At 46.5% G+C, this 20,827-nt stretch overlaps 2 protein-coding genes across 7 annotated transcripts in view; both read left to right on the top strand.

The window, feature by feature from the left end:
- Positions 1 to 907: 907 nt before the first annotated feature.
- On the top strand, positions 908 to 20,234 carry LOC123181994 (uncharacterized). Of its 6 annotated transcripts, none has more exons than XM_044594419.1 (12): positions 908 to 1,342; positions 10,410 to 10,600; positions 10,717 to 10,827; positions 10,952 to 11,284; positions 11,413 to 11,589; positions 16,581 to 16,868; positions 17,026 to 17,148; positions 17,820 to 18,017; positions 18,136 to 18,371; positions 18,567 to 18,771; positions 18,856 to 19,161; positions 19,495 to 20,234. In XM_044594419.1, exons 1-12 carry the CDS (start codon positions 1,138 to 1,140, stop codon positions 19,768 to 19,770), a joined length of 2,649 nt encoding a protein of 882 aa, XP_044450354.1. In that variant the 5' UTR covers positions 908 to 1,137; the 3' UTR covers positions 19,771 to 20,234. The 6 variants fall into 6 exon arrangements, with proteins under 6 accessions (XP_044450354.1, XP_044450355.1, XP_044450356.1 ...); XM_044594420.1 differs by having other exon boundaries at positions 10,421 to 10,600; XM_044594421.1 differs by having other exon boundaries at positions 10,467 to 10,600.
- A 451-nt stretch (positions 20,235 to 20,685) lies between these two features.
- Positions 20,686 to 20,827, top strand: part of LOC123181995 (RAN GTPase-activating protein 2) — a 3,408-nt gene continuing 3,266 nt past the window's right edge. Inside the window, exon 1 of the mRNA XM_044594425.1 lies at positions 20,686 to 20,827. The gene's annotated coding sequence lies outside the window, so the exon portion shown is untranslated.

A 20,827-nucleotide genomic window follows, 5' to 3' on the forward strand; every position in this document is an offset into this window, starting at 1 on the left:
TCTCACATAAGGACATATCCTATACAAGTCTTCCCCTAGATGTAAGGGCGTGGGAGGGGCCCACAAGGGTGAAAATTGGGGGGGTGGGGTGGGGGATAGAATTTGTTAGGCGTGTTACGTAACTCTTCATACGTTGCTTTCGTATCCCTAAAAACACTATCAACCACATCATAACTGTTGGCTACCGCTTTCCTCGCAGAGCGTAGGATTATTGAATTACTAAAGCATGCATAGCAGATTTCTGCAGTACATTTCCGTGTGCGCGGACAGATGCGCAGTCCGCAGCGTCCTGATATTTCGGTGTGGACTGTGGAACGTGCACCATGAGCATGTGCAGCAGTAGACACGCTTGGATCTAGACGGGTCGTCAATCGTGGTCGAGCGCGCGGCCGGACAGGTGGATCGTCGCGCTCTCGCTCTCGCTCTCTGCCGGACAAAGCACGCCGTTGGAGTAAACTGCGTGGATCAAGCGGAAGGATCGTCGCACGCTAATCCCGACAATTTTCTTGGAGATACGCAGGATCACCTGCCAGGTATAACTCAAGCGAATCCCACGAAATCACGTGTAGCAATATTTAACAAGCCCACGCCACCCTGGCGCGCTCAACGATCCGCCACTAGGAACCAATATTTCCCCCGCCCGACGTATTTGGCAAGCCGGCTTCAGGAAACCCATGGCACGTCTTCTTCTGTTAGTACCGCCATCACTGACACAGTGATACTACCAGTACGAGTGCTACTACTTTAATCATCGATCAGAGCAGCCCCATGTTCAATGCGTGGAGAACAGGAACCAAAATTTAAATCTCCCTAAGAAACCCAACCCACCATTAACCGGAGCTTGGACTTTGGACATATGCCCCGCCACACACCCACAGACCACAGTATTTGCTCAGAAAAAAACATAGACCATAGTCTCGCTCGTTCCCACTATTTACACACGCACGCGCGCTCGTTCCCTCGCGTACCGAAATGGCCAATCAAGGCTCCCTGGACCCGGAGACAGCGATCGAGTAACGACCTCAGGCTCCTCACTTCCTCAGGTCGCCTACTTATTACAGCTGCGTGTATACACGCACGCAGGGACCATAGGCCCATTTCATTCGGCCATCGTGTGCGAGCGTAGCGTACGCGGGGATGAGGGAAGGAGAAGACCGGCCGGCAGCTCGGGATGGGCTGGTTCGCGGTGGCGAGGACGCTGCCCTTGCTCCTTCTCGTGGCGCAGCTCGCCACGGGCGGGCCGCCGCCTCACCGGATCCTGGTGGACACGGACATCGACACCGACGACCTCTTCGCCATCCTCTACCTGCTCAAGCACGACCGCGCCGAGTTCGACGTCAAGGTAACCACCACTGCTCGCTTCCTTGCATGCTTTGCATCCATTGCACCCATGGCTGCTGCCGCTGCATGCCTGCCTGCGAGGCTAGGCTCGCCCGTGCGTCCATGACCATCCAACAGATCCCGCCCGTGCACCCATGGCTGCGCTTCTTTTTTGGACGGCAATAGTGAGCAGCGGTGGCCGGTGGGGGAACAGAACAGAAACGCGCGGCCGATGCTAGGCGTCATCCGGCTGATTTTGAAGAAAGATAAGCCGCCCGCCAAGCCATCCGATTAGGCGCGCGTAACCGTTCGATCACAAGCTCGTGGCAAACCCAGCTCGTCTTCCTCATCTCATATCTTACGATGATGCATAGCAACACCGGTGACTCCGGCGACGCTGCATAGAAACACCGGCGACTCCGACGACGATGCATCGCAGCAGCGACGACCCCGGCGATGCTGCATAGAAACACCGGTGACTCCGGCGACGATGCATAGCAACAACAAAAACTCCGGCGACGCTGCATCGCAGCACCGGCGACTCCGCGACCCGACGACCGCCGCGGCGCTTCACTGCAACCTCGTCGGAGCTTCACTGCAACCTCGCCGGAGCTCCAAGAACCGCCGTGGCGCTTCATTGCAACCTCGCCGGAGCTTCATTGCAACCTCAGCCGTGCTCCATGGTAGCACCCCGACGGCTGCCGGCGAAGCTTCATTGCAGCGTCACCACCACCGCGCGGCCCTGCTCCATCGCAACACCGCTGCCCGCCTGCCCCGTCAAAGCTCCACCGCAGCACCAGACGGGCGCCGGCGAAGCTTCACTTCAGCTAGTGGTCGTGGTGGTGGTCGTCCATCCCGGTTGGTGGTTGGCGTCGCCATGGGCGTCTCTCCCTCTCAGATGCAACGGAAGAGGTGGGAAGAGGAAAGAAGATGAGGGAGAAAACGTGTGGAGGAGCAGCCGTGTGAAGGAGATAAGCTCGAGGGGTAAAGCGGCGGCCTCGTTCTCTCAGGGACACGTGTCGAGCAGAGCAGCCGGTTTACGTGACGCTCTTTTCAGCCGGTTGATTTTAAACATTTCCCGAAACGCGCGCGCTTTGTGTTCCGGAGTTGAGCGGGGCACGCTTTTCCCGTGCGGATAGCATTGCTTTTTTTTTTGATCTAGTGCGGATAGCATTGCTTGGTACGTGGGGAGAAGGGTCGATTCTTCTTCGTTGTACTTGCGAGTCTTAGATGCCCGGCCGGAGCAAGAAGAATGCAGCTACTCCGGAGCTTGTAGATCCTCTCTCCCTCGCGCGCGCATTTTGTGCGAATGAATGAAATGGACGATGGATGCGACGGCGCGGCATTAGAGGGTGTTTGTTTTCAGATACTTATTGGTTTAGGGACTTAAAAAAGTTTCTATAAGTCCCATCTAAACCAAACACGAGGGACTTATAAAGTGGGCATTTGGGACTTATGAAATAAGACTCTCAAGGAGAGTCTTATAGGGTCTTATAGTTGTAATATGATCTTATAGGGACTTATAAGTCCCAGGAACCAAACAGGTAGAGACTTTTTAGGGACTTGGGACTTATAAGTTGTGACTAAAAAAAAGTCCTAACCAAACGTCGACCGTCCCGTGTGATTGAAAAAAAAGTTTCCGACAGGTTATTATGCTCAGATATGGGCAAAGAACATTGTTGTTCTTATCGTCTTCGTGCATATGATTGTGTGTCAGTGTCACGTCACCATATCCTCTCCCGCCCATGCCTGAGCGCTTATCCTCTACTATTTTTCATTTTATTTATAATTTATAATAGTTCTCCACTATCCTTGCAATTCGAACGAACAAATGCACTGCCCAGGCACGACGCTCACATTTTCTAGACTCGGGAAATCGACGGACGACCGCCCTTTCGGTGCAAAAAAACATGCGCCATTTCTCATCTTGAACACGCCGGACGTGCGGAAGAAAATGAAGACAAGTGAAGTCTATTTCAAACCCTGAGAATGTAGAGGACGATGCAAATGAACCCTAAATCCCTAACATCTAAATCCCTGAAGTCCATACCCTGAGTATGACATGCATGCATGATGGCCATGGATGCAGTGTCACTGTGTGGTGGATTGGTGTCGGACGCTAGCCGTGGATGGCCTACCAAACTTGACCGCGCCCCTTTTTGATCTGTGTGTTAGCAACGTGACAGCGTGCACGCCTTCCTCGTGGACAGTATGGGCAGAGGCGCCGATCAGAGAGCAGACGCTTCAAAGCGAACTGCGCGATGCGCGTAGCTCGGCTGGTTACGTTTCATGTGGTGTGTGGTGGAACAAACCTATCAAGATTTAAATCCTAAACTTGAAACTGGTGCTCGCATTTTCTTAAATTTATTTCAGGTTTTTCAGTGATATTCGTTCAGTTAGAGAGGACGTCAACAATGTGGTGCCTGTGAACTGTGATGAGTTTGTCAATTTTAGATGTTGTGTCGGCTCAGTATCTCAAAGATACTCATAGGAATAAGATAGTGTGCATGCTTTCATATAGAGTAAAAATGCGTGTATGTGCGTGTATATAAGCAGCTGTGATTATACTGTGTTAAAGAAAACCAAACATTTCATACTGCATGCAGCGCTGCTATGCTCTTTGCTGGAACTGGTCAGTGGATTCAGAATGGACTCATCGTTTGCGGACATATTCGTTTGGGCACTAATCTGCGCCGGCGCACCGGCCCAACCGTTCGGCCGGTCGCGTCAGGGCCGTTGGATTTGAGCCACGTGGGCCATTGGATCTGGTGGAAAAAAAGGGTTTGCCCCGCAGCTTCTTTTTTCTCTCACTGGAATCGCATCTCCCGCTCGGTGCGCGCATCCTCTCCCCTCCGGTGATTGACCTCGTCGCCTATCCCCACCCCCGCCGGTCGTCCTCTTCGCCGGTCCCCATCCTCGCCGGCCGTCCTCGTCCGCCGCCGAGCTCACTCGAGTTTTGCAGCACCTCCCCGCTTGCATCTTGCGTGCTTCCTTCGGTTCCAGCTCCGGACACAATCATTGCAGTCCCCCGACGAAGCTGGTTCCAGCATCTCAGCGCCGCCGCCGGCGGCGGCCAATACCACCCCCTTCTCGCTGGATGCAGCTCCAAAACATGCCCTGGCCAGTTGCAGGTCCTGCCGATGCCGGTTCCAGCATTGCAACCGCTGCTTCCAACAAAACAAATCCCACAAATCACAGACTCTCCATCAAATTTGATTGTAGCAAAAGAAACAGCCGGAAATTACTCCAATTCCAGCAAAAATCCCACAAACATCAAAATCTAACAAATTTGATTGTAGCAAAAGAAACACCCGGTTCCAGCAAAAATTCCACTAACATCAAACTCCAACAAATTTGATTGTAGCAAAAGAAACAGCCGGTTCTAGCAACAAATTACTTTGGTTCCAGCAAAATTCCCACAAATCATAAACTCTAACAAATTTGATTGTAGCAAAAGAAACACCCGGCTCCAGCAACAAATTACTCTGTTTCCAGCAAAAAAATCCACAAACATCAAAATCCAACAAATTTGATTGTAGCAAAAGAAACAGCCGGTTCCAGCAACAATTTAGTCTGGTTCCAGCATAAATCCCACAAACATCAGATCCAACAAAAATTGATTGTAGCAAAAAGAACAGGAGGTTCCAGCAACAAAAAAGTCCCGTTCCAGCAAAAAACAACACGTTACCGGAGAGCTCGCTGCCCACGCTCGCAGCACCCCCCGCACCGCCTCTCGTCGGCACCGCACGCACGCACAGCTGCCGTCGCCCGTCGCTCCATCACCTCGGGCATCCAGCCCCCTCTACTGACACGCGAAGCGGGAGAGTGGGTTGGGCACGGCTTGTAACGAGAGAAAAGGGATGAGTTCGCCGGAGAAAGCCGCCGACGGGATTGGTTGGGAAGCGCCTAGAAGCTTCACATGGGCGGGGCGCGGAGGTGGTGGTCATCGGTGGTGCCGCTAGCCGGAGGTGCGGTTTGAGGAGAAGAGAGATGCTCAGCTCACGAAGAAATGAATGGCGGGGAAGCTTCGCGTGCGTACAGAGGATAAGGCTTCACGTCCAAAAGGATAAGGCAGCGCGTGTCCAGCGTGCATGTGAGTCGCACGATCGAGAACGATCATGCGGCGCACGTCGGACCGGCCGAGTCGTTAGCCGGTCGACTGGCCGCAAACATTACCCTATTAGTTTCCTCTTGCTTGCCATAGCGGGACATGACTGATTAGACTTTATTATTTTTAAGTATTTTTCTATTATATTTATGAAGGTTGGAGTTTATGTGGAACCAACAAATTTCATAGATAAGCAAATGCACTCTTACTCGCGTATAGATCGCCAACCTTTCAAAAGATATAATTAAACCAATGTATTTCACTCACATATGGGACTTAACACAAATTGACATGTATACTTGTATTTTTCATGTGTGGCCAACACTTACGTAAAACATATGGCGGCAGAAATGAGATTGGAACTCAAAATTATGCTATCGATTTTTATATGTTTATATATTGTAGCATAAGAGGGCGAACAAATTGCAATTCCAATGCGACAATGTACCTCGCTCCCCTACTTGATCTAGATGTTTCGAAATTCAAAAATTCTCTCACTTTAATTCTTGCAAATGACCTTTTATGGGCGCTTATCATTCTCAAACACGTGCCGCATGATCTCTCGTTGTACTAGAAAAGTGGGGATCCACTTGCCGCCCCCGCTACTCCATGATTTCTGGAACAAATACATTCATTTATTAAATCACTTACACATACGTGATTATCTCTACTCTTATAAAAAATAAAATTGGTGATGATGGTGTGCCTGCCATCCCGTAATATAGACCGTCCGATCTATATCTGACGGATAGGAAGGAAAATGTGTCAATTCTGCAAAAAAAAAATGTCTGCACCCCACTTCATATTTGCAGATAAGGCTTCCCTCGTTCATCCTTATCTACCACAAGATAAACTACTCATATAAATGCATCTTGATGTTTCGTGCAACGCACGGGCATCTTGCTAGTCATTTTAAAATTATATGTCAATTGTATTGTAGATAGTACACGTGAATGTTATTCATATCCTGATTTCCCCTTTACCTCACCCGGTCAATTTCGGGTTTCATATTGCGTGCCACAAGTCTTATCACTTTGCACTTGCTCCTTTGCGGTTATATTCGATAAGCTCTTATATAAAGAATGAAATCACAACAGTCATATGACAACATCATTGTTGGGTTGAAATGTTGTCAACTTAATGCAACAACGTCGGCATGATCTAGACCCGATTAGGTTGTCATCCTTACCCTTCTTTTGTTGCTCCTAAAAGACATGCTATTTCATTTTCATCATGTTATGTGATACTAATTGAAAGGCGTCTAACCCGCTTCGGAAAAGAAGCCAATCGTCCTCATGTTGCTCTCGTTGTTGTCAACATAACTTGGTGTTTTCATTCACTTATTTTCGGGAGAGCCGTTTTGGCTTGGGGAGGGGAGGGGGGCATATGCACCTGGATGAATAGTAAATTCAAAAAAAGTAGTAAATACATTTTAAAAATTCTGATAATTTTTGTAGATGTTTGTATTATTGTAACATGCATGCTTGACAATTTTTATGTGAAACGAGATAGCAGTACTTTGTCGATGAAAAAAACAAAATTAAGCGTAACATTTGCCGTTTGACTTTTTTTTTCTGCGCAGTTCAAAATACCTAAGCTTTTCACCCAAAAAATTGCAGGTAGCATTTTAATGTGACAATGAACATATGTATTTTTTCCCCAAATATTTTGACATTTGCATATAACAATTTTTGCTCGCAGGAGCATATGCTCCCAAAAGTCGAATTGGATTTCCACTTATTTTCACCTTATATCTTTTATGATAAAGTTATAGTTCAAATATCGTCCACTTTGTTATTATCTTTTCACTGGTCTAATTTTCTTGGTAAGGAAGGTTTGAAAGAGAATGAAAAACAGCAGAAAAGCAATTCTCCCATGCATGGGTCAGCCGTTGGATAGATATGGAGATTCGGATGCATGCACTCATGTATTTCATCCATCTAATCATGTCATGTCACTTGGTCACATGGTCCATGCATCTACTATCTGACATGAAACCCACCACACACCCATGCCTTTTCTTGTGATTTCAAAGTTTGGAATCATTTTACGCTATGTACCGAAAGCCTGATTTAACTTCCGTCTGCGTATTTATATTCCTGGTGACGAAGACTTTTAAACAAGATCACTCTTGAATATATTTTGATAATTTTTAAATTTTGATTTTTGAAACATGATGAAACCATACGAAAGATGGTGAAACTCCATAAAACATGGTCTGAAACTTATGCTATTCTGCGAAATTTGTTTCATGTAAATATTGTAGTTTGATGGGTTTTATATTCTATAGTTTCATCAAGTTCGAAAATTTGTTTAAAAAAAATTATGGAAATATATTCATGATTGATCTTGTTTAAAAGATCTCTTTACCAAGACCCCAAATATGTTAACAGAACAGAAATCAAAACTTTCATTCAAAAGATACATGGTTTTAAAAAAATATGAGAAGAGAAAGAATCTAGGTAGAGCCATATGGTGCAGTAAGTCATAAGTAGTGGGACCTAAAAGGGCGATGATAGGCGCCGGTGCACCGGCCCAAATTTGGGTCGGTCGCTGCCCTACAGTCCGATTCGCCCTGTTACAACCATCAGATACGGGTCCTTCTCCTTCATCCCTTCTGGCGCGATCTGGAAACAAAAAAAAATCCCCCCAATGCTCGTTGGCCGCCGCGTTCGTCCCCTTGCCGCCCACGCTCGCCGGCGACCCCAAGCCACCCTTGCCCGCCGTTTTGCCGCTCCTGCTCGCCGGCCACCCGTGCCGACCGCGCTCGTTCCCCGGCCGCCCCATGCTTCTAACATTGGTGACTGCAGCTCACCCACCATCCGCCCTTGCCACAAACTAGTTCGCCAGCATGGCCGGCCACCCTTGCCGCAAAACTGGTTTGTCAGCATGGCCGGCCGCCACATGCAACATCGCCGGCCGTCAATTGCAGCTCGATGCACGTCGTTCGTGTGTGGCCGGTCACTGTCGCCCTTGCAGCTTTTCTCAACTCTGGTTCCAGCTTTTTATGTCGCCGGTTCCAGCAAATTTCCGTCGTCGCAGCAGCTTGATTCACCGGTTTCAGCTTTTTACTTCGCCGGAAGAAGCTTTTCTCAACGCAGGTGGAAGCTTCGTAATGCCAGTTGTAGCAAAATCAGTCGTCGTCGCAGAATCACTCCCGTTCCGGTTGCAGCAAAAAATTATGTCGGTTCCAGCTTCTAAGGCAGCCGGTTCCAGCAAAAATAGCTCGTCGGTGCCCCCATCCCGTCGCCATTGTAGCAAAATCGACCACCGGTTGTAGCAAAATCAATCATCGGTTGTAGCTTTTGTGATTGCCGGTTCCAGCTCACTGCGTATCCGTTTCCAGCAGGCCAAGAAGTCGGTTCCAGCAAAAATTCCATGGCCAGTTGCAATGTCGCCGTCATGCTAGTAGCAATTCTCCTTGACGGTTCCAACATCTACCGTTGTTGCCCCCGGTCGCCATGGAGCAGTAGGAGATGCAGTTGAGAGAGGGGAAAACGAGGGGAGGACAGTGTCTCGGGGGGTGCTCGCTGGAGAAGAAGAGGAGGGCTCGTTGGAGGAGATCGCCGGGTTGGCCTTCCATGGCAGCCGGGGAGGTGGGGAAAAAAGAAAAAAGACTCATGAAAGGGAAGGAGAAGGACGCGGAGATGGGGAAACAGATAACATGGTTGGCCCTCGTGATTTGATTCGTTGTAGCGCTGCGTGTGTGGACGAGACCGGCCGAAGCGTTCGGCCGGCGCATCGAACACAATCGTTTCCCGACTTAAAAACACTATGCATGCATGTGATATCCCGTGCACGGTAGGAAAACCATTCTCCGAAAAGCAGTCGCTAAACCGTAAAAAAAGCGAGGCTAAAAAAGGCGGCCTCGTCGGACCCCGTTCGGCCGTCCGATAGAGAAGGTAGGGTGTCTCTCCTTCGTCCGTCGCGGGGGGCACGTTAGAAACCTCGCCGCAGTTCAGAGAGCTCGCGCGCCGGTCAGCTCTGGGAGCTCGGAGAAGGCCTTTGCGATTCCCTGACATAGATCCATGGTCTGGGTCTCAGGGATGGCGGCGGGCCATCAGTGGTTGCGGATCGGCGATACAGCGCGGCAGTGCCTGCTACCGCGCACGAGGAGAGTCGGGAGACGCGGCGGCGCGGCGGAGAACACCTGCGCCCAGCCCAATGTCCGGGCAGGCGGACATGGATGTCAATGGGCGCGCATTCTAACTGCACGCTCGGCCTTGATTCTCCACTTAGCAGCTTGGTCTGTAACTGTGAATCCATGGTCGTGCTCTCGCGCAGCAATGGGGGGACACAGGCGCGCCACCTGCACGCTGCTCTTCGGTCCGCAACCGCCTAAGAGCCCACCGGAATCGTGCTTTCCTTCCTCGCGGCGAGGCATATACGGCTTGACGGCATGCCAATCTGTGTGCTCCGGCCGGTGGCGGCCAGCCGGCCACCGCAATACCAATCCTTTGCGTGACAGCTTGCTCGGTCGACGGGCGTCGTGTCACCCCTGCTCCCTACTCCTTCAGGGATCAGGCTTCAGACTTCAGAGGCAGGCGTGCCTTAAAAATGGCGTTATGCCTGCATCTCATGTGCGCCCAGAAATTGCTCGATGAAATGCTCGCATGGGTTTTATCTAGTTCAAATTTGCTGATACTAATACTACCTCCGATCCATAAAAAGTGTTGCAGTTTTGAACAAGAGTTAGTTCAAAACTAGTTGAAAACTGTGGCGCTTATTTTGGATTGGAGAGAGAGTAGTCTTTAGTGCCCTTACGCATTATAATGATACTTTTCTGCTAGGAACACTCATGATTTGGGCTCCTAATGTCGTTTGTGCAGTAGGCGTAGTTATAGTTGGGATTCCCATTGAGAGAGAGGGACAATACCTAGTGTTGTGTGCTCAACTGAACTGAACCGCGTTGTGCCTTTTCTTCCTGTATTCTCATAAGTCATAAGTCATGACCCTGTTGTTCGAAATTTTCATTTGCTAGTGTTTTCACAGGCTATAACTATCAGCGCGAACTCATGGACTGATGCTGGTCATGCAGTAAACCAGCTGTATGATCTCCTCTACATGATGGGCCGTGATGACATTGCGGTGGGAGTCGGAGGGGAGGGTGGTATATCCAATGATGGTAGAATTTATCCTCACGTTGGTGGCTATTTCCCAATAATTGACCAGGTGAAATAGATGGCCCATGTCCATCTGATTCTCCTTGCAAGTTCTGCACAACCAAATTCTATATTGCAATTTTACCATGTTCAGTAAAATAACTGTTTGTGACTTCAATTCCTCAGGGAATGTCAACAATAGGGGAGTGTCGATACCGACAATCAATTCCACAGGGATCAGGTGGCCGCTTGGACATCAACGCGAATTATGGAGTTCGACGGGAAATTCTTCCTCAGGTACAGAACAAAGATAGAAATCCACCATTCATGCCTTTTATCTGAAAACATGGTTGTAGATTCTTTCAGGAAGACTGTACTCGAAGGCAGTGCATTTCTTAACTTCCTTTTGGCCTTGAATCAGGGAAATAGAAGTTATTCCCCTATTCAACAGCCAACAACTCAACAAGTGATGATTGACACCATATCTGCTGGGCCAACGAATGTCTTCCTTGTCGGAACACATACAAACTTTGCGCTGTTCCTCATGAGCAACCCGCACCTAAAGAAAAACGTGAAGCACATTTACATAATGGGTGGGGGTGTGAGATCGCAAAATCCCACTGGTTGCTGCCCCAAGAACGACACATCATGCGTGCCACGACAATGTGGTGATCATGGCAACATGTTTACAACTTACACCAAAAATCCATATGCCGAGTTCAACATATATGGAGACCCTTTTGGCGCGTATCAGGTAACCTAGAGGCACACCAATTGTTTGCAGCCCAGTGTTAAGCATTTAACTACGCTATCTTCTTTTGAGGAATCAACAATATTATTGTGCATATGGAATTAGTCTTACCTCTTTATCTGATATTACAGGTCTTTCATTCTGGTATCCCGATCACCCTTGTGCCACTCGATGCAACCAACACGATACCAATCACTGAGTCCTTCTTCAAGGCATTTGAGGAGCAACAGAGCACTTATGAGGCACAGTACTCCTTCCAGTCTTTGAAGATTGCTCGCGATACCTGGTTTGATGACCAATTCTACACAGTAAGTTTTTACTGTTGGAAATATGAGCAATTTACCAAATGATTTTATTATCAGAAATACTAGATAAAGCACGAGAGTATAGCAGTGATAAAACAAGTCATGCGAATTGATAAAGAGAAGGTAAACAACATCTTCATATATGAACTGTAACTAAACACATCTAGAGCAGATAGTATAACAAGTTGCATATATGAAACAGAGTCTAACATATCTAGGGCAAACATTAGAACAAGGAACTGTAGCAGGGTCTCTAACAGAAAGAGGAAGAACACGTACGGGACAGCAGCAGCAGAAGCACTGGACTTGGGGTCGACATCCTCTCCAGCCATGTCGTCGATGAGGTTGTCGACGTCGGGGAAGAAGTCGTCGTCGGGGAAGTAGTCGTCGGAGTCCGTGATGGAAAAGTCAGTAGTCGCGCGGAGCGCTCCCCAAAAACCTTATCACCCTTCTCCCGTACATGACTCAAAGTGGTGCGGTTTCGGAGGCCTACTGTCCCGACTCGCGGTGCACGCCGCAAGCCGGGATGAGGAAGACAGCAGCAGCTCAGAGATTGGAACCGGTGGCGAGAGGAAGAAGAAGTTCTGGTGCGCCTCTCTGGGAGGAGCGACCTCCCTTTTATAGGCGCAAGAGAAGGAGGCGAGAGGGCAGCGACGGGAGGCAAGGAGATGAAGCGAACAACCAGCAGCCGAAGGGCTGCACCGTTCGCATTCGAACTCCACTTTCGCAAAAATCTTTTCAGTTTCCGTGTGACCTTTCGTATACCCGTAGTGCGTGGCAAAAATTTAGACATCAGCTCGGCTCATTCCCGCAACCCGCGTCGCGTCGCGTCGTGACGAGGCGTGGCGTGGCGAGGCGGGCGGCGGAGGAGGAGCGCACGTGGATGTCCCTCTTGTTCTCATGCTCATACAAGTGGGGAAAGAACCTCCCTTATAAAGAGGTCCAACTCCCTCTAAACTAGCAATGTGGGACTAAACTTTAGTTCCACCTCTTGCCTTGCACAAATGGGCTGCGTGGGCCTCTAGGATTTATTAGGAATTTCTGAAACTGCTATTGGGCTAGGCCCAAAATAGACAAAATTCCAGCAATCCCCCACCAGATCCCAGAGGCACACAAAATTTGCCTTTGGTTCCAAAACACTGTTTTATATACCGGTACTGCAGTGGAGACTGTTAAGTTGAACTTCCACCTAGAACTCTATGCTACACTAGTAAGCAACTTGAACAGTGGACTAGGCCTTGAACTGCAAGTTTTCTGCGAATCTAGCTTCACATAAAGCCTTGACCGATACGTGGCTACCGTGGGTCTTCCCCGCGGGTGGAGCTTATGCGTCATACTCCGAGACCTTTCATGAGTTTACTAGAGGGAACCCTACTCTCATAGATTGCGACGTTTGACAATCAGACTCATATAGGTGTGTTCTTCAAAAGATGTTCTGCAGGACAACATCTCTGCTTAAATGAGCCACTTAGAACACATTAAGATATACATCAACTTGCCATGCCGTTTTAGGAGAGTATTGCATCTTCATGGAGTGGTATTGTTAATAGTAAGGATACTCTCCTCTCAGTTGATCAACAGCTTGTCTTCCACATCTAATTCGCGGGATCTCCGATCACAAAGAATAGGTTACCACTGTGAACAACTCATATTGTGGGTCTCATACCCATCTCCCTCGATGCATTATCTATCATATTACGTGATAGACCCTTAGTAAAAGGATCTGCCAGATTTTTAGACGTTTGGATATAATCCAATGCAATAACTCCGGAGTTTCTCATTTTCCTGGCAGACTTTAACCTTCTCTGAACGTGTCTTGATGACTTCATGTTATCCTTTGAGCTGCTCACTTTCGTGATCACAGTTTGATTGTCGCAGTTCATAAGGACACCCGGTACAGGTTTCTCAACAACCGGCAAGTCATTCAAGAGCCGACGAAGCCAATCTGCTTCGACCGTAGCTGTATCTAATGCTGTGAGTTCTGCTTCCATTGTTGACCTCGTTAAGATGGTCTTCTTGCAAGACTTCCAAGAAACAGCGCCACCTCCATGAGTGAATGCATAACCGCTCGTGGCCTTTATCTCATCAGCATCTGAGATCCAGTTTGAGTCACTATACCCTTCAAGCACCTTTGGGTGCCCGGTGTAGTGAATTCCATAATTCGCAGTGTCTTTCAAATAACGCAAACCTCTCTCTAGAGCTTTCCAATGCACATCTCCTGGTTTTGAGACAAACCGACTCAGTTTGCTAACAACAAAAGAGATGTCAGGTCTTGTAGCACTCGCTAAGTACATAAGCGAGCCAATAATCTGAGAATATTTCAATTGATCTCTAGCAATTCTTCGATTCTTTCGAAGTAACACACTCGCATCATATGGTGTTGGAGAGGGCTGCTACCTCTTGAGCACTGCGTTGGTTTTCCCTTGAAGAGGAAAGGGTGATGCAGCAAAGTAGCGTAAGTATTTTCCTCAATTTTTGAGAACCAAGGTATCAATCCAGTAGGAGGCTACGCGCGAGTCCCTCGCACCTACACGAAACAAATAAATCCTTGCAACCAATGCGATAAGGGGTTGTCAATCCCTTCACGGTCACTTACGAGAGTGAGATCTGATAGATATGATAGGATAATATTTTTGGTATTTTTGTGATAAAGATGAAAAGTAAAATAAAAGCAAAGGAAATAACTAAGTGTTGGAAGATTAATATGATGAAGATAGACCCGGGGGCCATAGGTTTCACTAGTGGCTTCTCTCAAGAGCATAAGTATTTTACGGTGGGTGAACGAATTACTGTTGAGCAATTGACAGAATTGAGCATAGTTATGAGAATATCTAGGTATGATCATGTATATAGGCATCACGTCCGAGACAAGTACACCGACTCCTGCCTGCATCTACTACTATTACTCCACTCATCGACCGCTATCCAGCATGCATCTAGAGTATTAAGTTCATGAAAACAGAGTAACGCCTTAAGCAAGATGACATGATGTAGAGGGATAAATTCATGCAATATGATAAAAAACCCATCTTGTTATCCTCGATGGCAATAATACAATACGTGCCTTGCTGCCCTACTGTCACTGGGAAAGGACACCGCAAGATTGAACCCAAAGCTAAGCACTTCTCCCATTGCAAGAAAGATCAATCTAGTAGGCCAAACCAAACTGATAATTCGAAGAGACTTGCAAAGATAACCAATCATACATAAAAGAATTCAGAGAAGATTCAAATATTGTTCATAGATAAACTTGATCATAAACCCACAATTCATCGGTCTCAACAAACACATCGCAAAAGAAGATTACATCGAATAGATCTCCACGATAGAGGGGGAGAACATTGTATTGAGATCCAAAAAGAGAGAAGAAGCCATCTAGCTACTAACTATGGACCCGAAGGTCTGAGGTAAACTACTCACACTTCATCGGAGGGGCTATGGTGTTGATGTAGAAGCCCTCCGTGATTGATGCCCCCTCCGGCGGAGCTCCGGAACAGGCCCCAAGATGGGATCTCGTGGGTACAGAAGGTTGTGGCGGTGGAATTAGGTTTTTGGCTCCGTATCTGATCGTTTGGGGTACGTAAGTATATATAGGAGGTAGGAGTACGTCGGTGGAGCAACAGGGGCCCACGAGGGTGGAGGGCGCGCCCTGGGGGGTAGGCGCCCCCCCTACCTCGTGGCCTCCTCTTTTGTTTCTTGACGTAGGGTCCAAGTCTCCTGGATCATATTCTTCCTAAAAATCACGTTCCTGAAGGTTTCATTCCGTTTGGACTCCGTTTGATATTCCTTTTCTGCGAAACTCTGAAATAGGCAAAAAACAACAATTCTGGGCTGGGCCTCCGGTTAATAGGTTAGTCCCAAAAATAATATAAAAGTGAATAATAAAGCCCAATAATGTCCAAAACAGTAGATAATATAGCATGGAGCAATCAAAAATTATAGATACGTTGGAGACGTATCAAGCATCCCCAAGCTTAATTCCTGCTCGTCCTCGAGTAGGTAAATGATAAAAACATAATTTTTGAGGCGGAGTGCTACTTGGCATAATTTCAATGTAATTCTTCTTAATTGTGGTATGAATATTCATATCCGAAAGATTCAAGACAAAAGTTTAATATTGACATAAAAATAATAATACTTCAAGCATACTAACAAAGCAATCATGTCTTCTCAAAATAACATGGCCAAAGAAAGTTATCCCTACAAAATCATATAGTCTGGCTATGCTCTATCTTCACCACACAAAGTATTTAAATCATGCACAACCCCGATGACAAGCCAAGCAATTGTTTCATACTTTTGACGTTCTCAAACTTTTTCAATCTTCACGCAATACATGAGCGTGAGCCATGGACATAGCACTATATGTGGAATAGAATGGTGGTTGTGGAGAAGACAAAAAAAGGAGAAGATAGTCTCACATCAACTAGGCGTATCAACGGGCTATGGAGATGCCCATCAATAGATATCAATGTGAGTGAGTAGGGATTGCCATGCAACGGATGCACTAGAGCTATAAGTATATGAAAGCTCAACAAAAGAAATTAAGTGGGTGTGCATCCAACTCGCTTGCTCACGAAGACCTAGGGTATTTTGAGGAAGCCCATCATTGGAATATACAACATTCCCGCAACCCGCGGCGCGGCGCGGCGCGTCGTGACGAGGCGTGGCGTGGCGTGGCGAGGCGGGCGGCGGAGGAGGAGCGTGTGTGGATGTCCCTCTTGTTCTCATGCTCATACAAGTGGGGAAAGAACCTCCCTTATAAAGAGGTCCAACTCCCTCTAAACTAGCAATGTGGGACTAAACTTTAGTTCCACCTCTTGCCTTGCACAAATGGGCTGCGTGGGCCTCTAGGATTTATTAGGAATTTCTGAAACTGCTATTGGGCTAGGCCCAAAATAGACAAAATTCCAGCATTTACATGTGGTGATATGTTAATCTGCATGTGTACTTGTGTTATTGGTTTAACCTTGTTCTTTTTTGCTTTAATTCAGAGTTACTTTATGTGGGATTCTTTCATGTCTGGTGTGGCACTCTCAATAATGCGCAATGGTCAGAAACCGAATGGCGATAATGATTTTGCTGAGATGGAAGTGATGAACATAACTGTGGTTACATCCAATGAACCATACGGTGTGCATGATGGATCAAATCCATTCTTTGATGGACATGCAAGCCCAAAATTTGATTTACTGAAAGGTGGTGTACATAGTGGTCATGTTCAGACAGGATTCAATGATTCATTTTGTGTTTTGAAAGGGAGCACTAAAGGAAAATGCCAGGTAACTGCAGTTTAGAATGGAAATATATACTTATTACATAACATCAGAAAGTGCAAATCAGTAGAGATATGTGTGCATCTAAAGATTTCATCATTATATTATTGAAGACTTTGGGTTCATCGTTGTATATAACATGATGGGCTAAATATTTTACCAGGATGGATACACCAAAGAGGTGCAAGGTCCTGACTCGGTTGCTGTACTTGTCGCAGTGAAGGCAAAACCTAATAGAAATGTTAAAAGTCCTCTTGATAGAGAGTTTTTTTACCACTTTCTCGAGGTAATTGTTTCTGAAGTACATGCTTACTTTTGATTTGATCCTCTGTTGTTCTGAATATTCTCAAGGATGTCATTTTCTGACAAAACATTTGTTAAACCTTGAGTCATTTATAGAAAAATGTGATTACTGATGATGATCCAGAAAGAGCCTTACGTTCCTGTCTATTTTATGCACTTGTGAATAGTGGAATTGTTTGCTCTTGAGGCATCCCTAGTAAGTCATTGTTTAAGACAATTGATAAAATAAAACCTTACATTTGTTCCAGACATGTACTTCCCCCGTCGGGAAATAAGTGTCACTCAAATGGATGTATCTAGACGTATTTCAGCGCTAGATACATCCGTTTGAACGACACTTATTTCCGGACGGAGGGAGTACATGACAAACTCTATGATTGTTGAATCTCACAAACAAACTTCAACAAAAGCAGTAGGAAAGTATTTTTTTAATTTGATTAAACATCTAATTCTGCAATCTAAGATTGCAGTCGAGATGTAAGGGGTTCAGAAACATAGCAACACCATGGGAATACATAATAAAAAAGGAGCAATAGGGATGTACTAATAATGAAAATCTAGATGGGAAATGAACAATGACATAACATAATTCTCTCCAGTCAACTTGTTTGCTGCACTGTTTATAAGTCAAATATTTTTCGTCACCACATGCAGGTCCTGAATCGCCCTGAACACACTGGGCACTTCAATTTCACCGATCAGTTTCGTCACTACAAAGAGATTATGTACAAACCTGATTTGGAACATCAGATTAGAGGAAAGCCTGTCATATTTGACATGGACATGAGTCCTGGAGATTTTCTTGCTCTCTTGTGCCTCCTGAAAGCACCTATGGAAGCAATTGATCTGAGGGTCAGTATCATCTGTGCTAATCTCCCCTTCCAATAAACTTGCAAAAATATTTACAAAATCACACAGTAAATATTGCCTGCTATAAGTCTAATAGTCATTTATGTTCTTACATATGCAGGGGATATTGGTAAGTGGCAATGGTTGGGCAAACCCAGCTACAGTAGATGTTATCTATGACGTTCTTCATATGATGGGCCGTGATGACATTCCAGTAGGACTTGGGAAGATCACTGCACTTGGCGCCCCTGACCTTGGATGTGAATACGTGAAAGCCATACCACATGGTTCTGGTGGTTTTCTTGACACTGACACCCTTTTTGGACTAGCCTGGGTGTTGCCCAGAAGTCCTAGAAGGTACCAATGCATGGTTTTAATTAATGAATTAAAAATGCACGCATTACATCTAGATATCTTGGGGCTCGTATAAAAAATATGATTTTACAGAATCATTATGTATGCATAAAGACACATCTGGAGATTACTAGTGGCACACAGTCAAGTATGACAGAAATGTAGACGACGTGGTACCTAATCATGTTATTTTATCAGGTACACAGCAGAAAATTCAGTAAAATATGGTGCTCCAAGGGACACCGCGCGCCCTGAGCTCAGGCAGCCATTGGCTTTTGAAGTTTGGCAACATATTAGAGAAGAACTCAAACCAACTGACAAGATAACCATCCTGACCAATGGTCCTCTCACAAACATAGCAAACATCATTCTATCTGACCCAAAAGCAGAATCAGTAATTGAGGTTAGTTCCAAAAGCTTTTGAGATACACATTACTTCAGCTCAGTGGAAATTTATTTGACTAAAAAGTTTCAAATGTCTGAGCAGCGCATTTTTATAGTCGGGAGTCATTTGGCTGGCGGAAATGGAGATCGAGGCAATGTGTTCACTGTTCCATCAAATAAGTTTTCAGAGTTCAATTTCTTTCTTGACCCTCAAGCTGCCAAGGCGGTTGTAGAATCCGGTTTAGACATCACTCTCATTCCTTTGAGAGCTCAACGCCAGGTGGATTCTTTCAAAGAAGTCACAAGATCGTTGTGTACTGCTGAGAAGACTCCTGAATCATCGTTTGCATACCAGTTGTTGCTGTCAATGCAGAAACTGCAAAAGAATAACCAAGCATATCATCACATCGTAAGTTGGTTTTACAGGTTCTATATCCAAACTGCCATAATGGAAAAAACCACTTTAGATAGTGTTGTTATACATACAGTAACAATAGATAGTGTTGTTATACATACAGTATTATCCAAATAAAAGGCAAAAACTTCCATAGTGATTTTACCTGGATTATCTAGTTTCAGTTAGCATCATCTATATATTCACAAAGGCCCGTCAATTATATACCACAATTCAATAGTGAAAGAAACCACTTTAGTTATTTCATTTGAACAGTTCATATTCAAGTCGTATATTTGTAGCAGCAAATTTGTGACTTCCCCTTATTTTTGTTTGTCGCCATTGCAGGACATGTTCCTTGGTGAGCTTCTTGGTGCTGTGTTCTTGGTTCAGCAATCGCATCTGAATCACTCGATCACCCAAAGGGCTATCACTGTTAGATCTGGTCATGTAAACATCGATGGTCAGACCATCCTCCGCGGGACGAACGGAAAGGTAGTAAAGGTACTAGATCATCTCGACGCGGATGCTTACTACACCGAGTTTGCGAAGCTGCTCAATGCGAAGAAGCAGTCCGCAGTCGTGGGTAGCTTTGATGAGCAGAAAAGAATGTGGAACAAATGACGCGGTTCTGCCAGATAGTCTGGCGCATGGAAAGGAAAATAGGATTCTCACTGGCCCTCCTCCTTTTGTTGTAAAAATGTCAACACCGCAAAGCTCGCCGGAGGAGAAATTCAAAGCAGCTGCGCAAGACTGCAGATTTTCATTATCTATCTTTCGAATACCTGCTGCTGCTGGCTTGCTGCAAGCCTGCAAGATGGTCGCCGGTGAGAAAGAAGGGAGTCATGCAATAGGACCGGCAACCAGGATGGTGACGATGGGACTTTTTTTTTGTGTGCTTTGCTTGTAGTGATAGTTTGGTTTATGTTTTTTCTGTTTGATGGGAATTGGAGGGTGAAATCCACGTCCTGTAATGAAATAGTTGATTCTCTTATGCAAGGTAGTTTTGTGGTATGATGATGATAGAGGATTCTGAAATTCCAGATGTATGGTTCAAAACATTGCATATATGCAGCATGATTTGGTAACCCCTTGGAATTTGACGGCGCTCCCGGAACCATGGCAATATCCTGAGAACCAGCAGACCACCTTGGGTCCTCAAATCCAATTGTTAAGGACATACTCATATATTTGAAAGTTAACATCACATACTCAAGCTATGCCCAGGGATGTTGTCGTCGCCATCACGACTTCACGAATCACAACAACGCCAGTGGCAGATCTCGTGCTCCTGCCTCCATTTTTTTTTTTAGAAAGAACGAACAGTTTTTATTTCAGCACGAGTGCGCCGCGTGGCAGAGAATCCAACAGATCCGCCCTCGTCGGCAGCACAGTCCAGCGCAGCCAAGATTTGAATTTCGAAATCCGGATCACCGGCGCGCTTACGTTAGTTAAGCCACGACCCTGGAACTCTTTCCACTAACCGTCGGTTAAGGGCATCCCCCGATCGGACGGCCACGGAGCGACCTCGCGCGAGTCGCGTCCGCGTCCAGAAAGAGAAACCCTCCCCCCACGCTCCGCCGGCCGCCGCTTCTTCCCCTTCCAGTACCGTGCCCCCGCCCAAACCCTCCCCCCTCCCCACCCCGCTGGTATCTTCCGGCGAGCCCTCTCCACTCTCCCC

This window comes from Triticum aestivum, chromosome 1D (genome assembly GCF_018294505.1).
Source record: "Triticum aestivum cultivar Chinese Spring chromosome 1D, IWGSC CS RefSeq v2.1, whole genome shotgun sequence".
NCBI classification, from domain to species: domain Eukaryota; kingdom Viridiplantae; phylum Streptophyta; class Magnoliopsida; order Poales; family Poaceae; genus Triticum; species Triticum aestivum.

What these genes read in the sequence shown, in the direction of transcription:
- LOC123181994 (XM_044594418.1), top strand. Translation starts at nt 9,457, where the DNA reads ATGGTCTGGGTCTCAGGGATGGCGGCGGGCCATCAGTGGTTGCGGATC. An exon ending in ATTTCCCAATAATTGACCAG is followed by an intron (nt 10,601 to 10,716) that starts GTGAAATAGATG and finishes TCAATTCCTCAG; the next exon opens with GGAATGTCAACAATAGGGGA. An exon ending in TTGATGACCAATTCTACACA is followed by an intron (nt 11,590 to 16,580) that starts GTAAGTTTTTAC and finishes GCTTTAATTCAG; the next exon opens with AGTTACTTTATGTGGGATTC.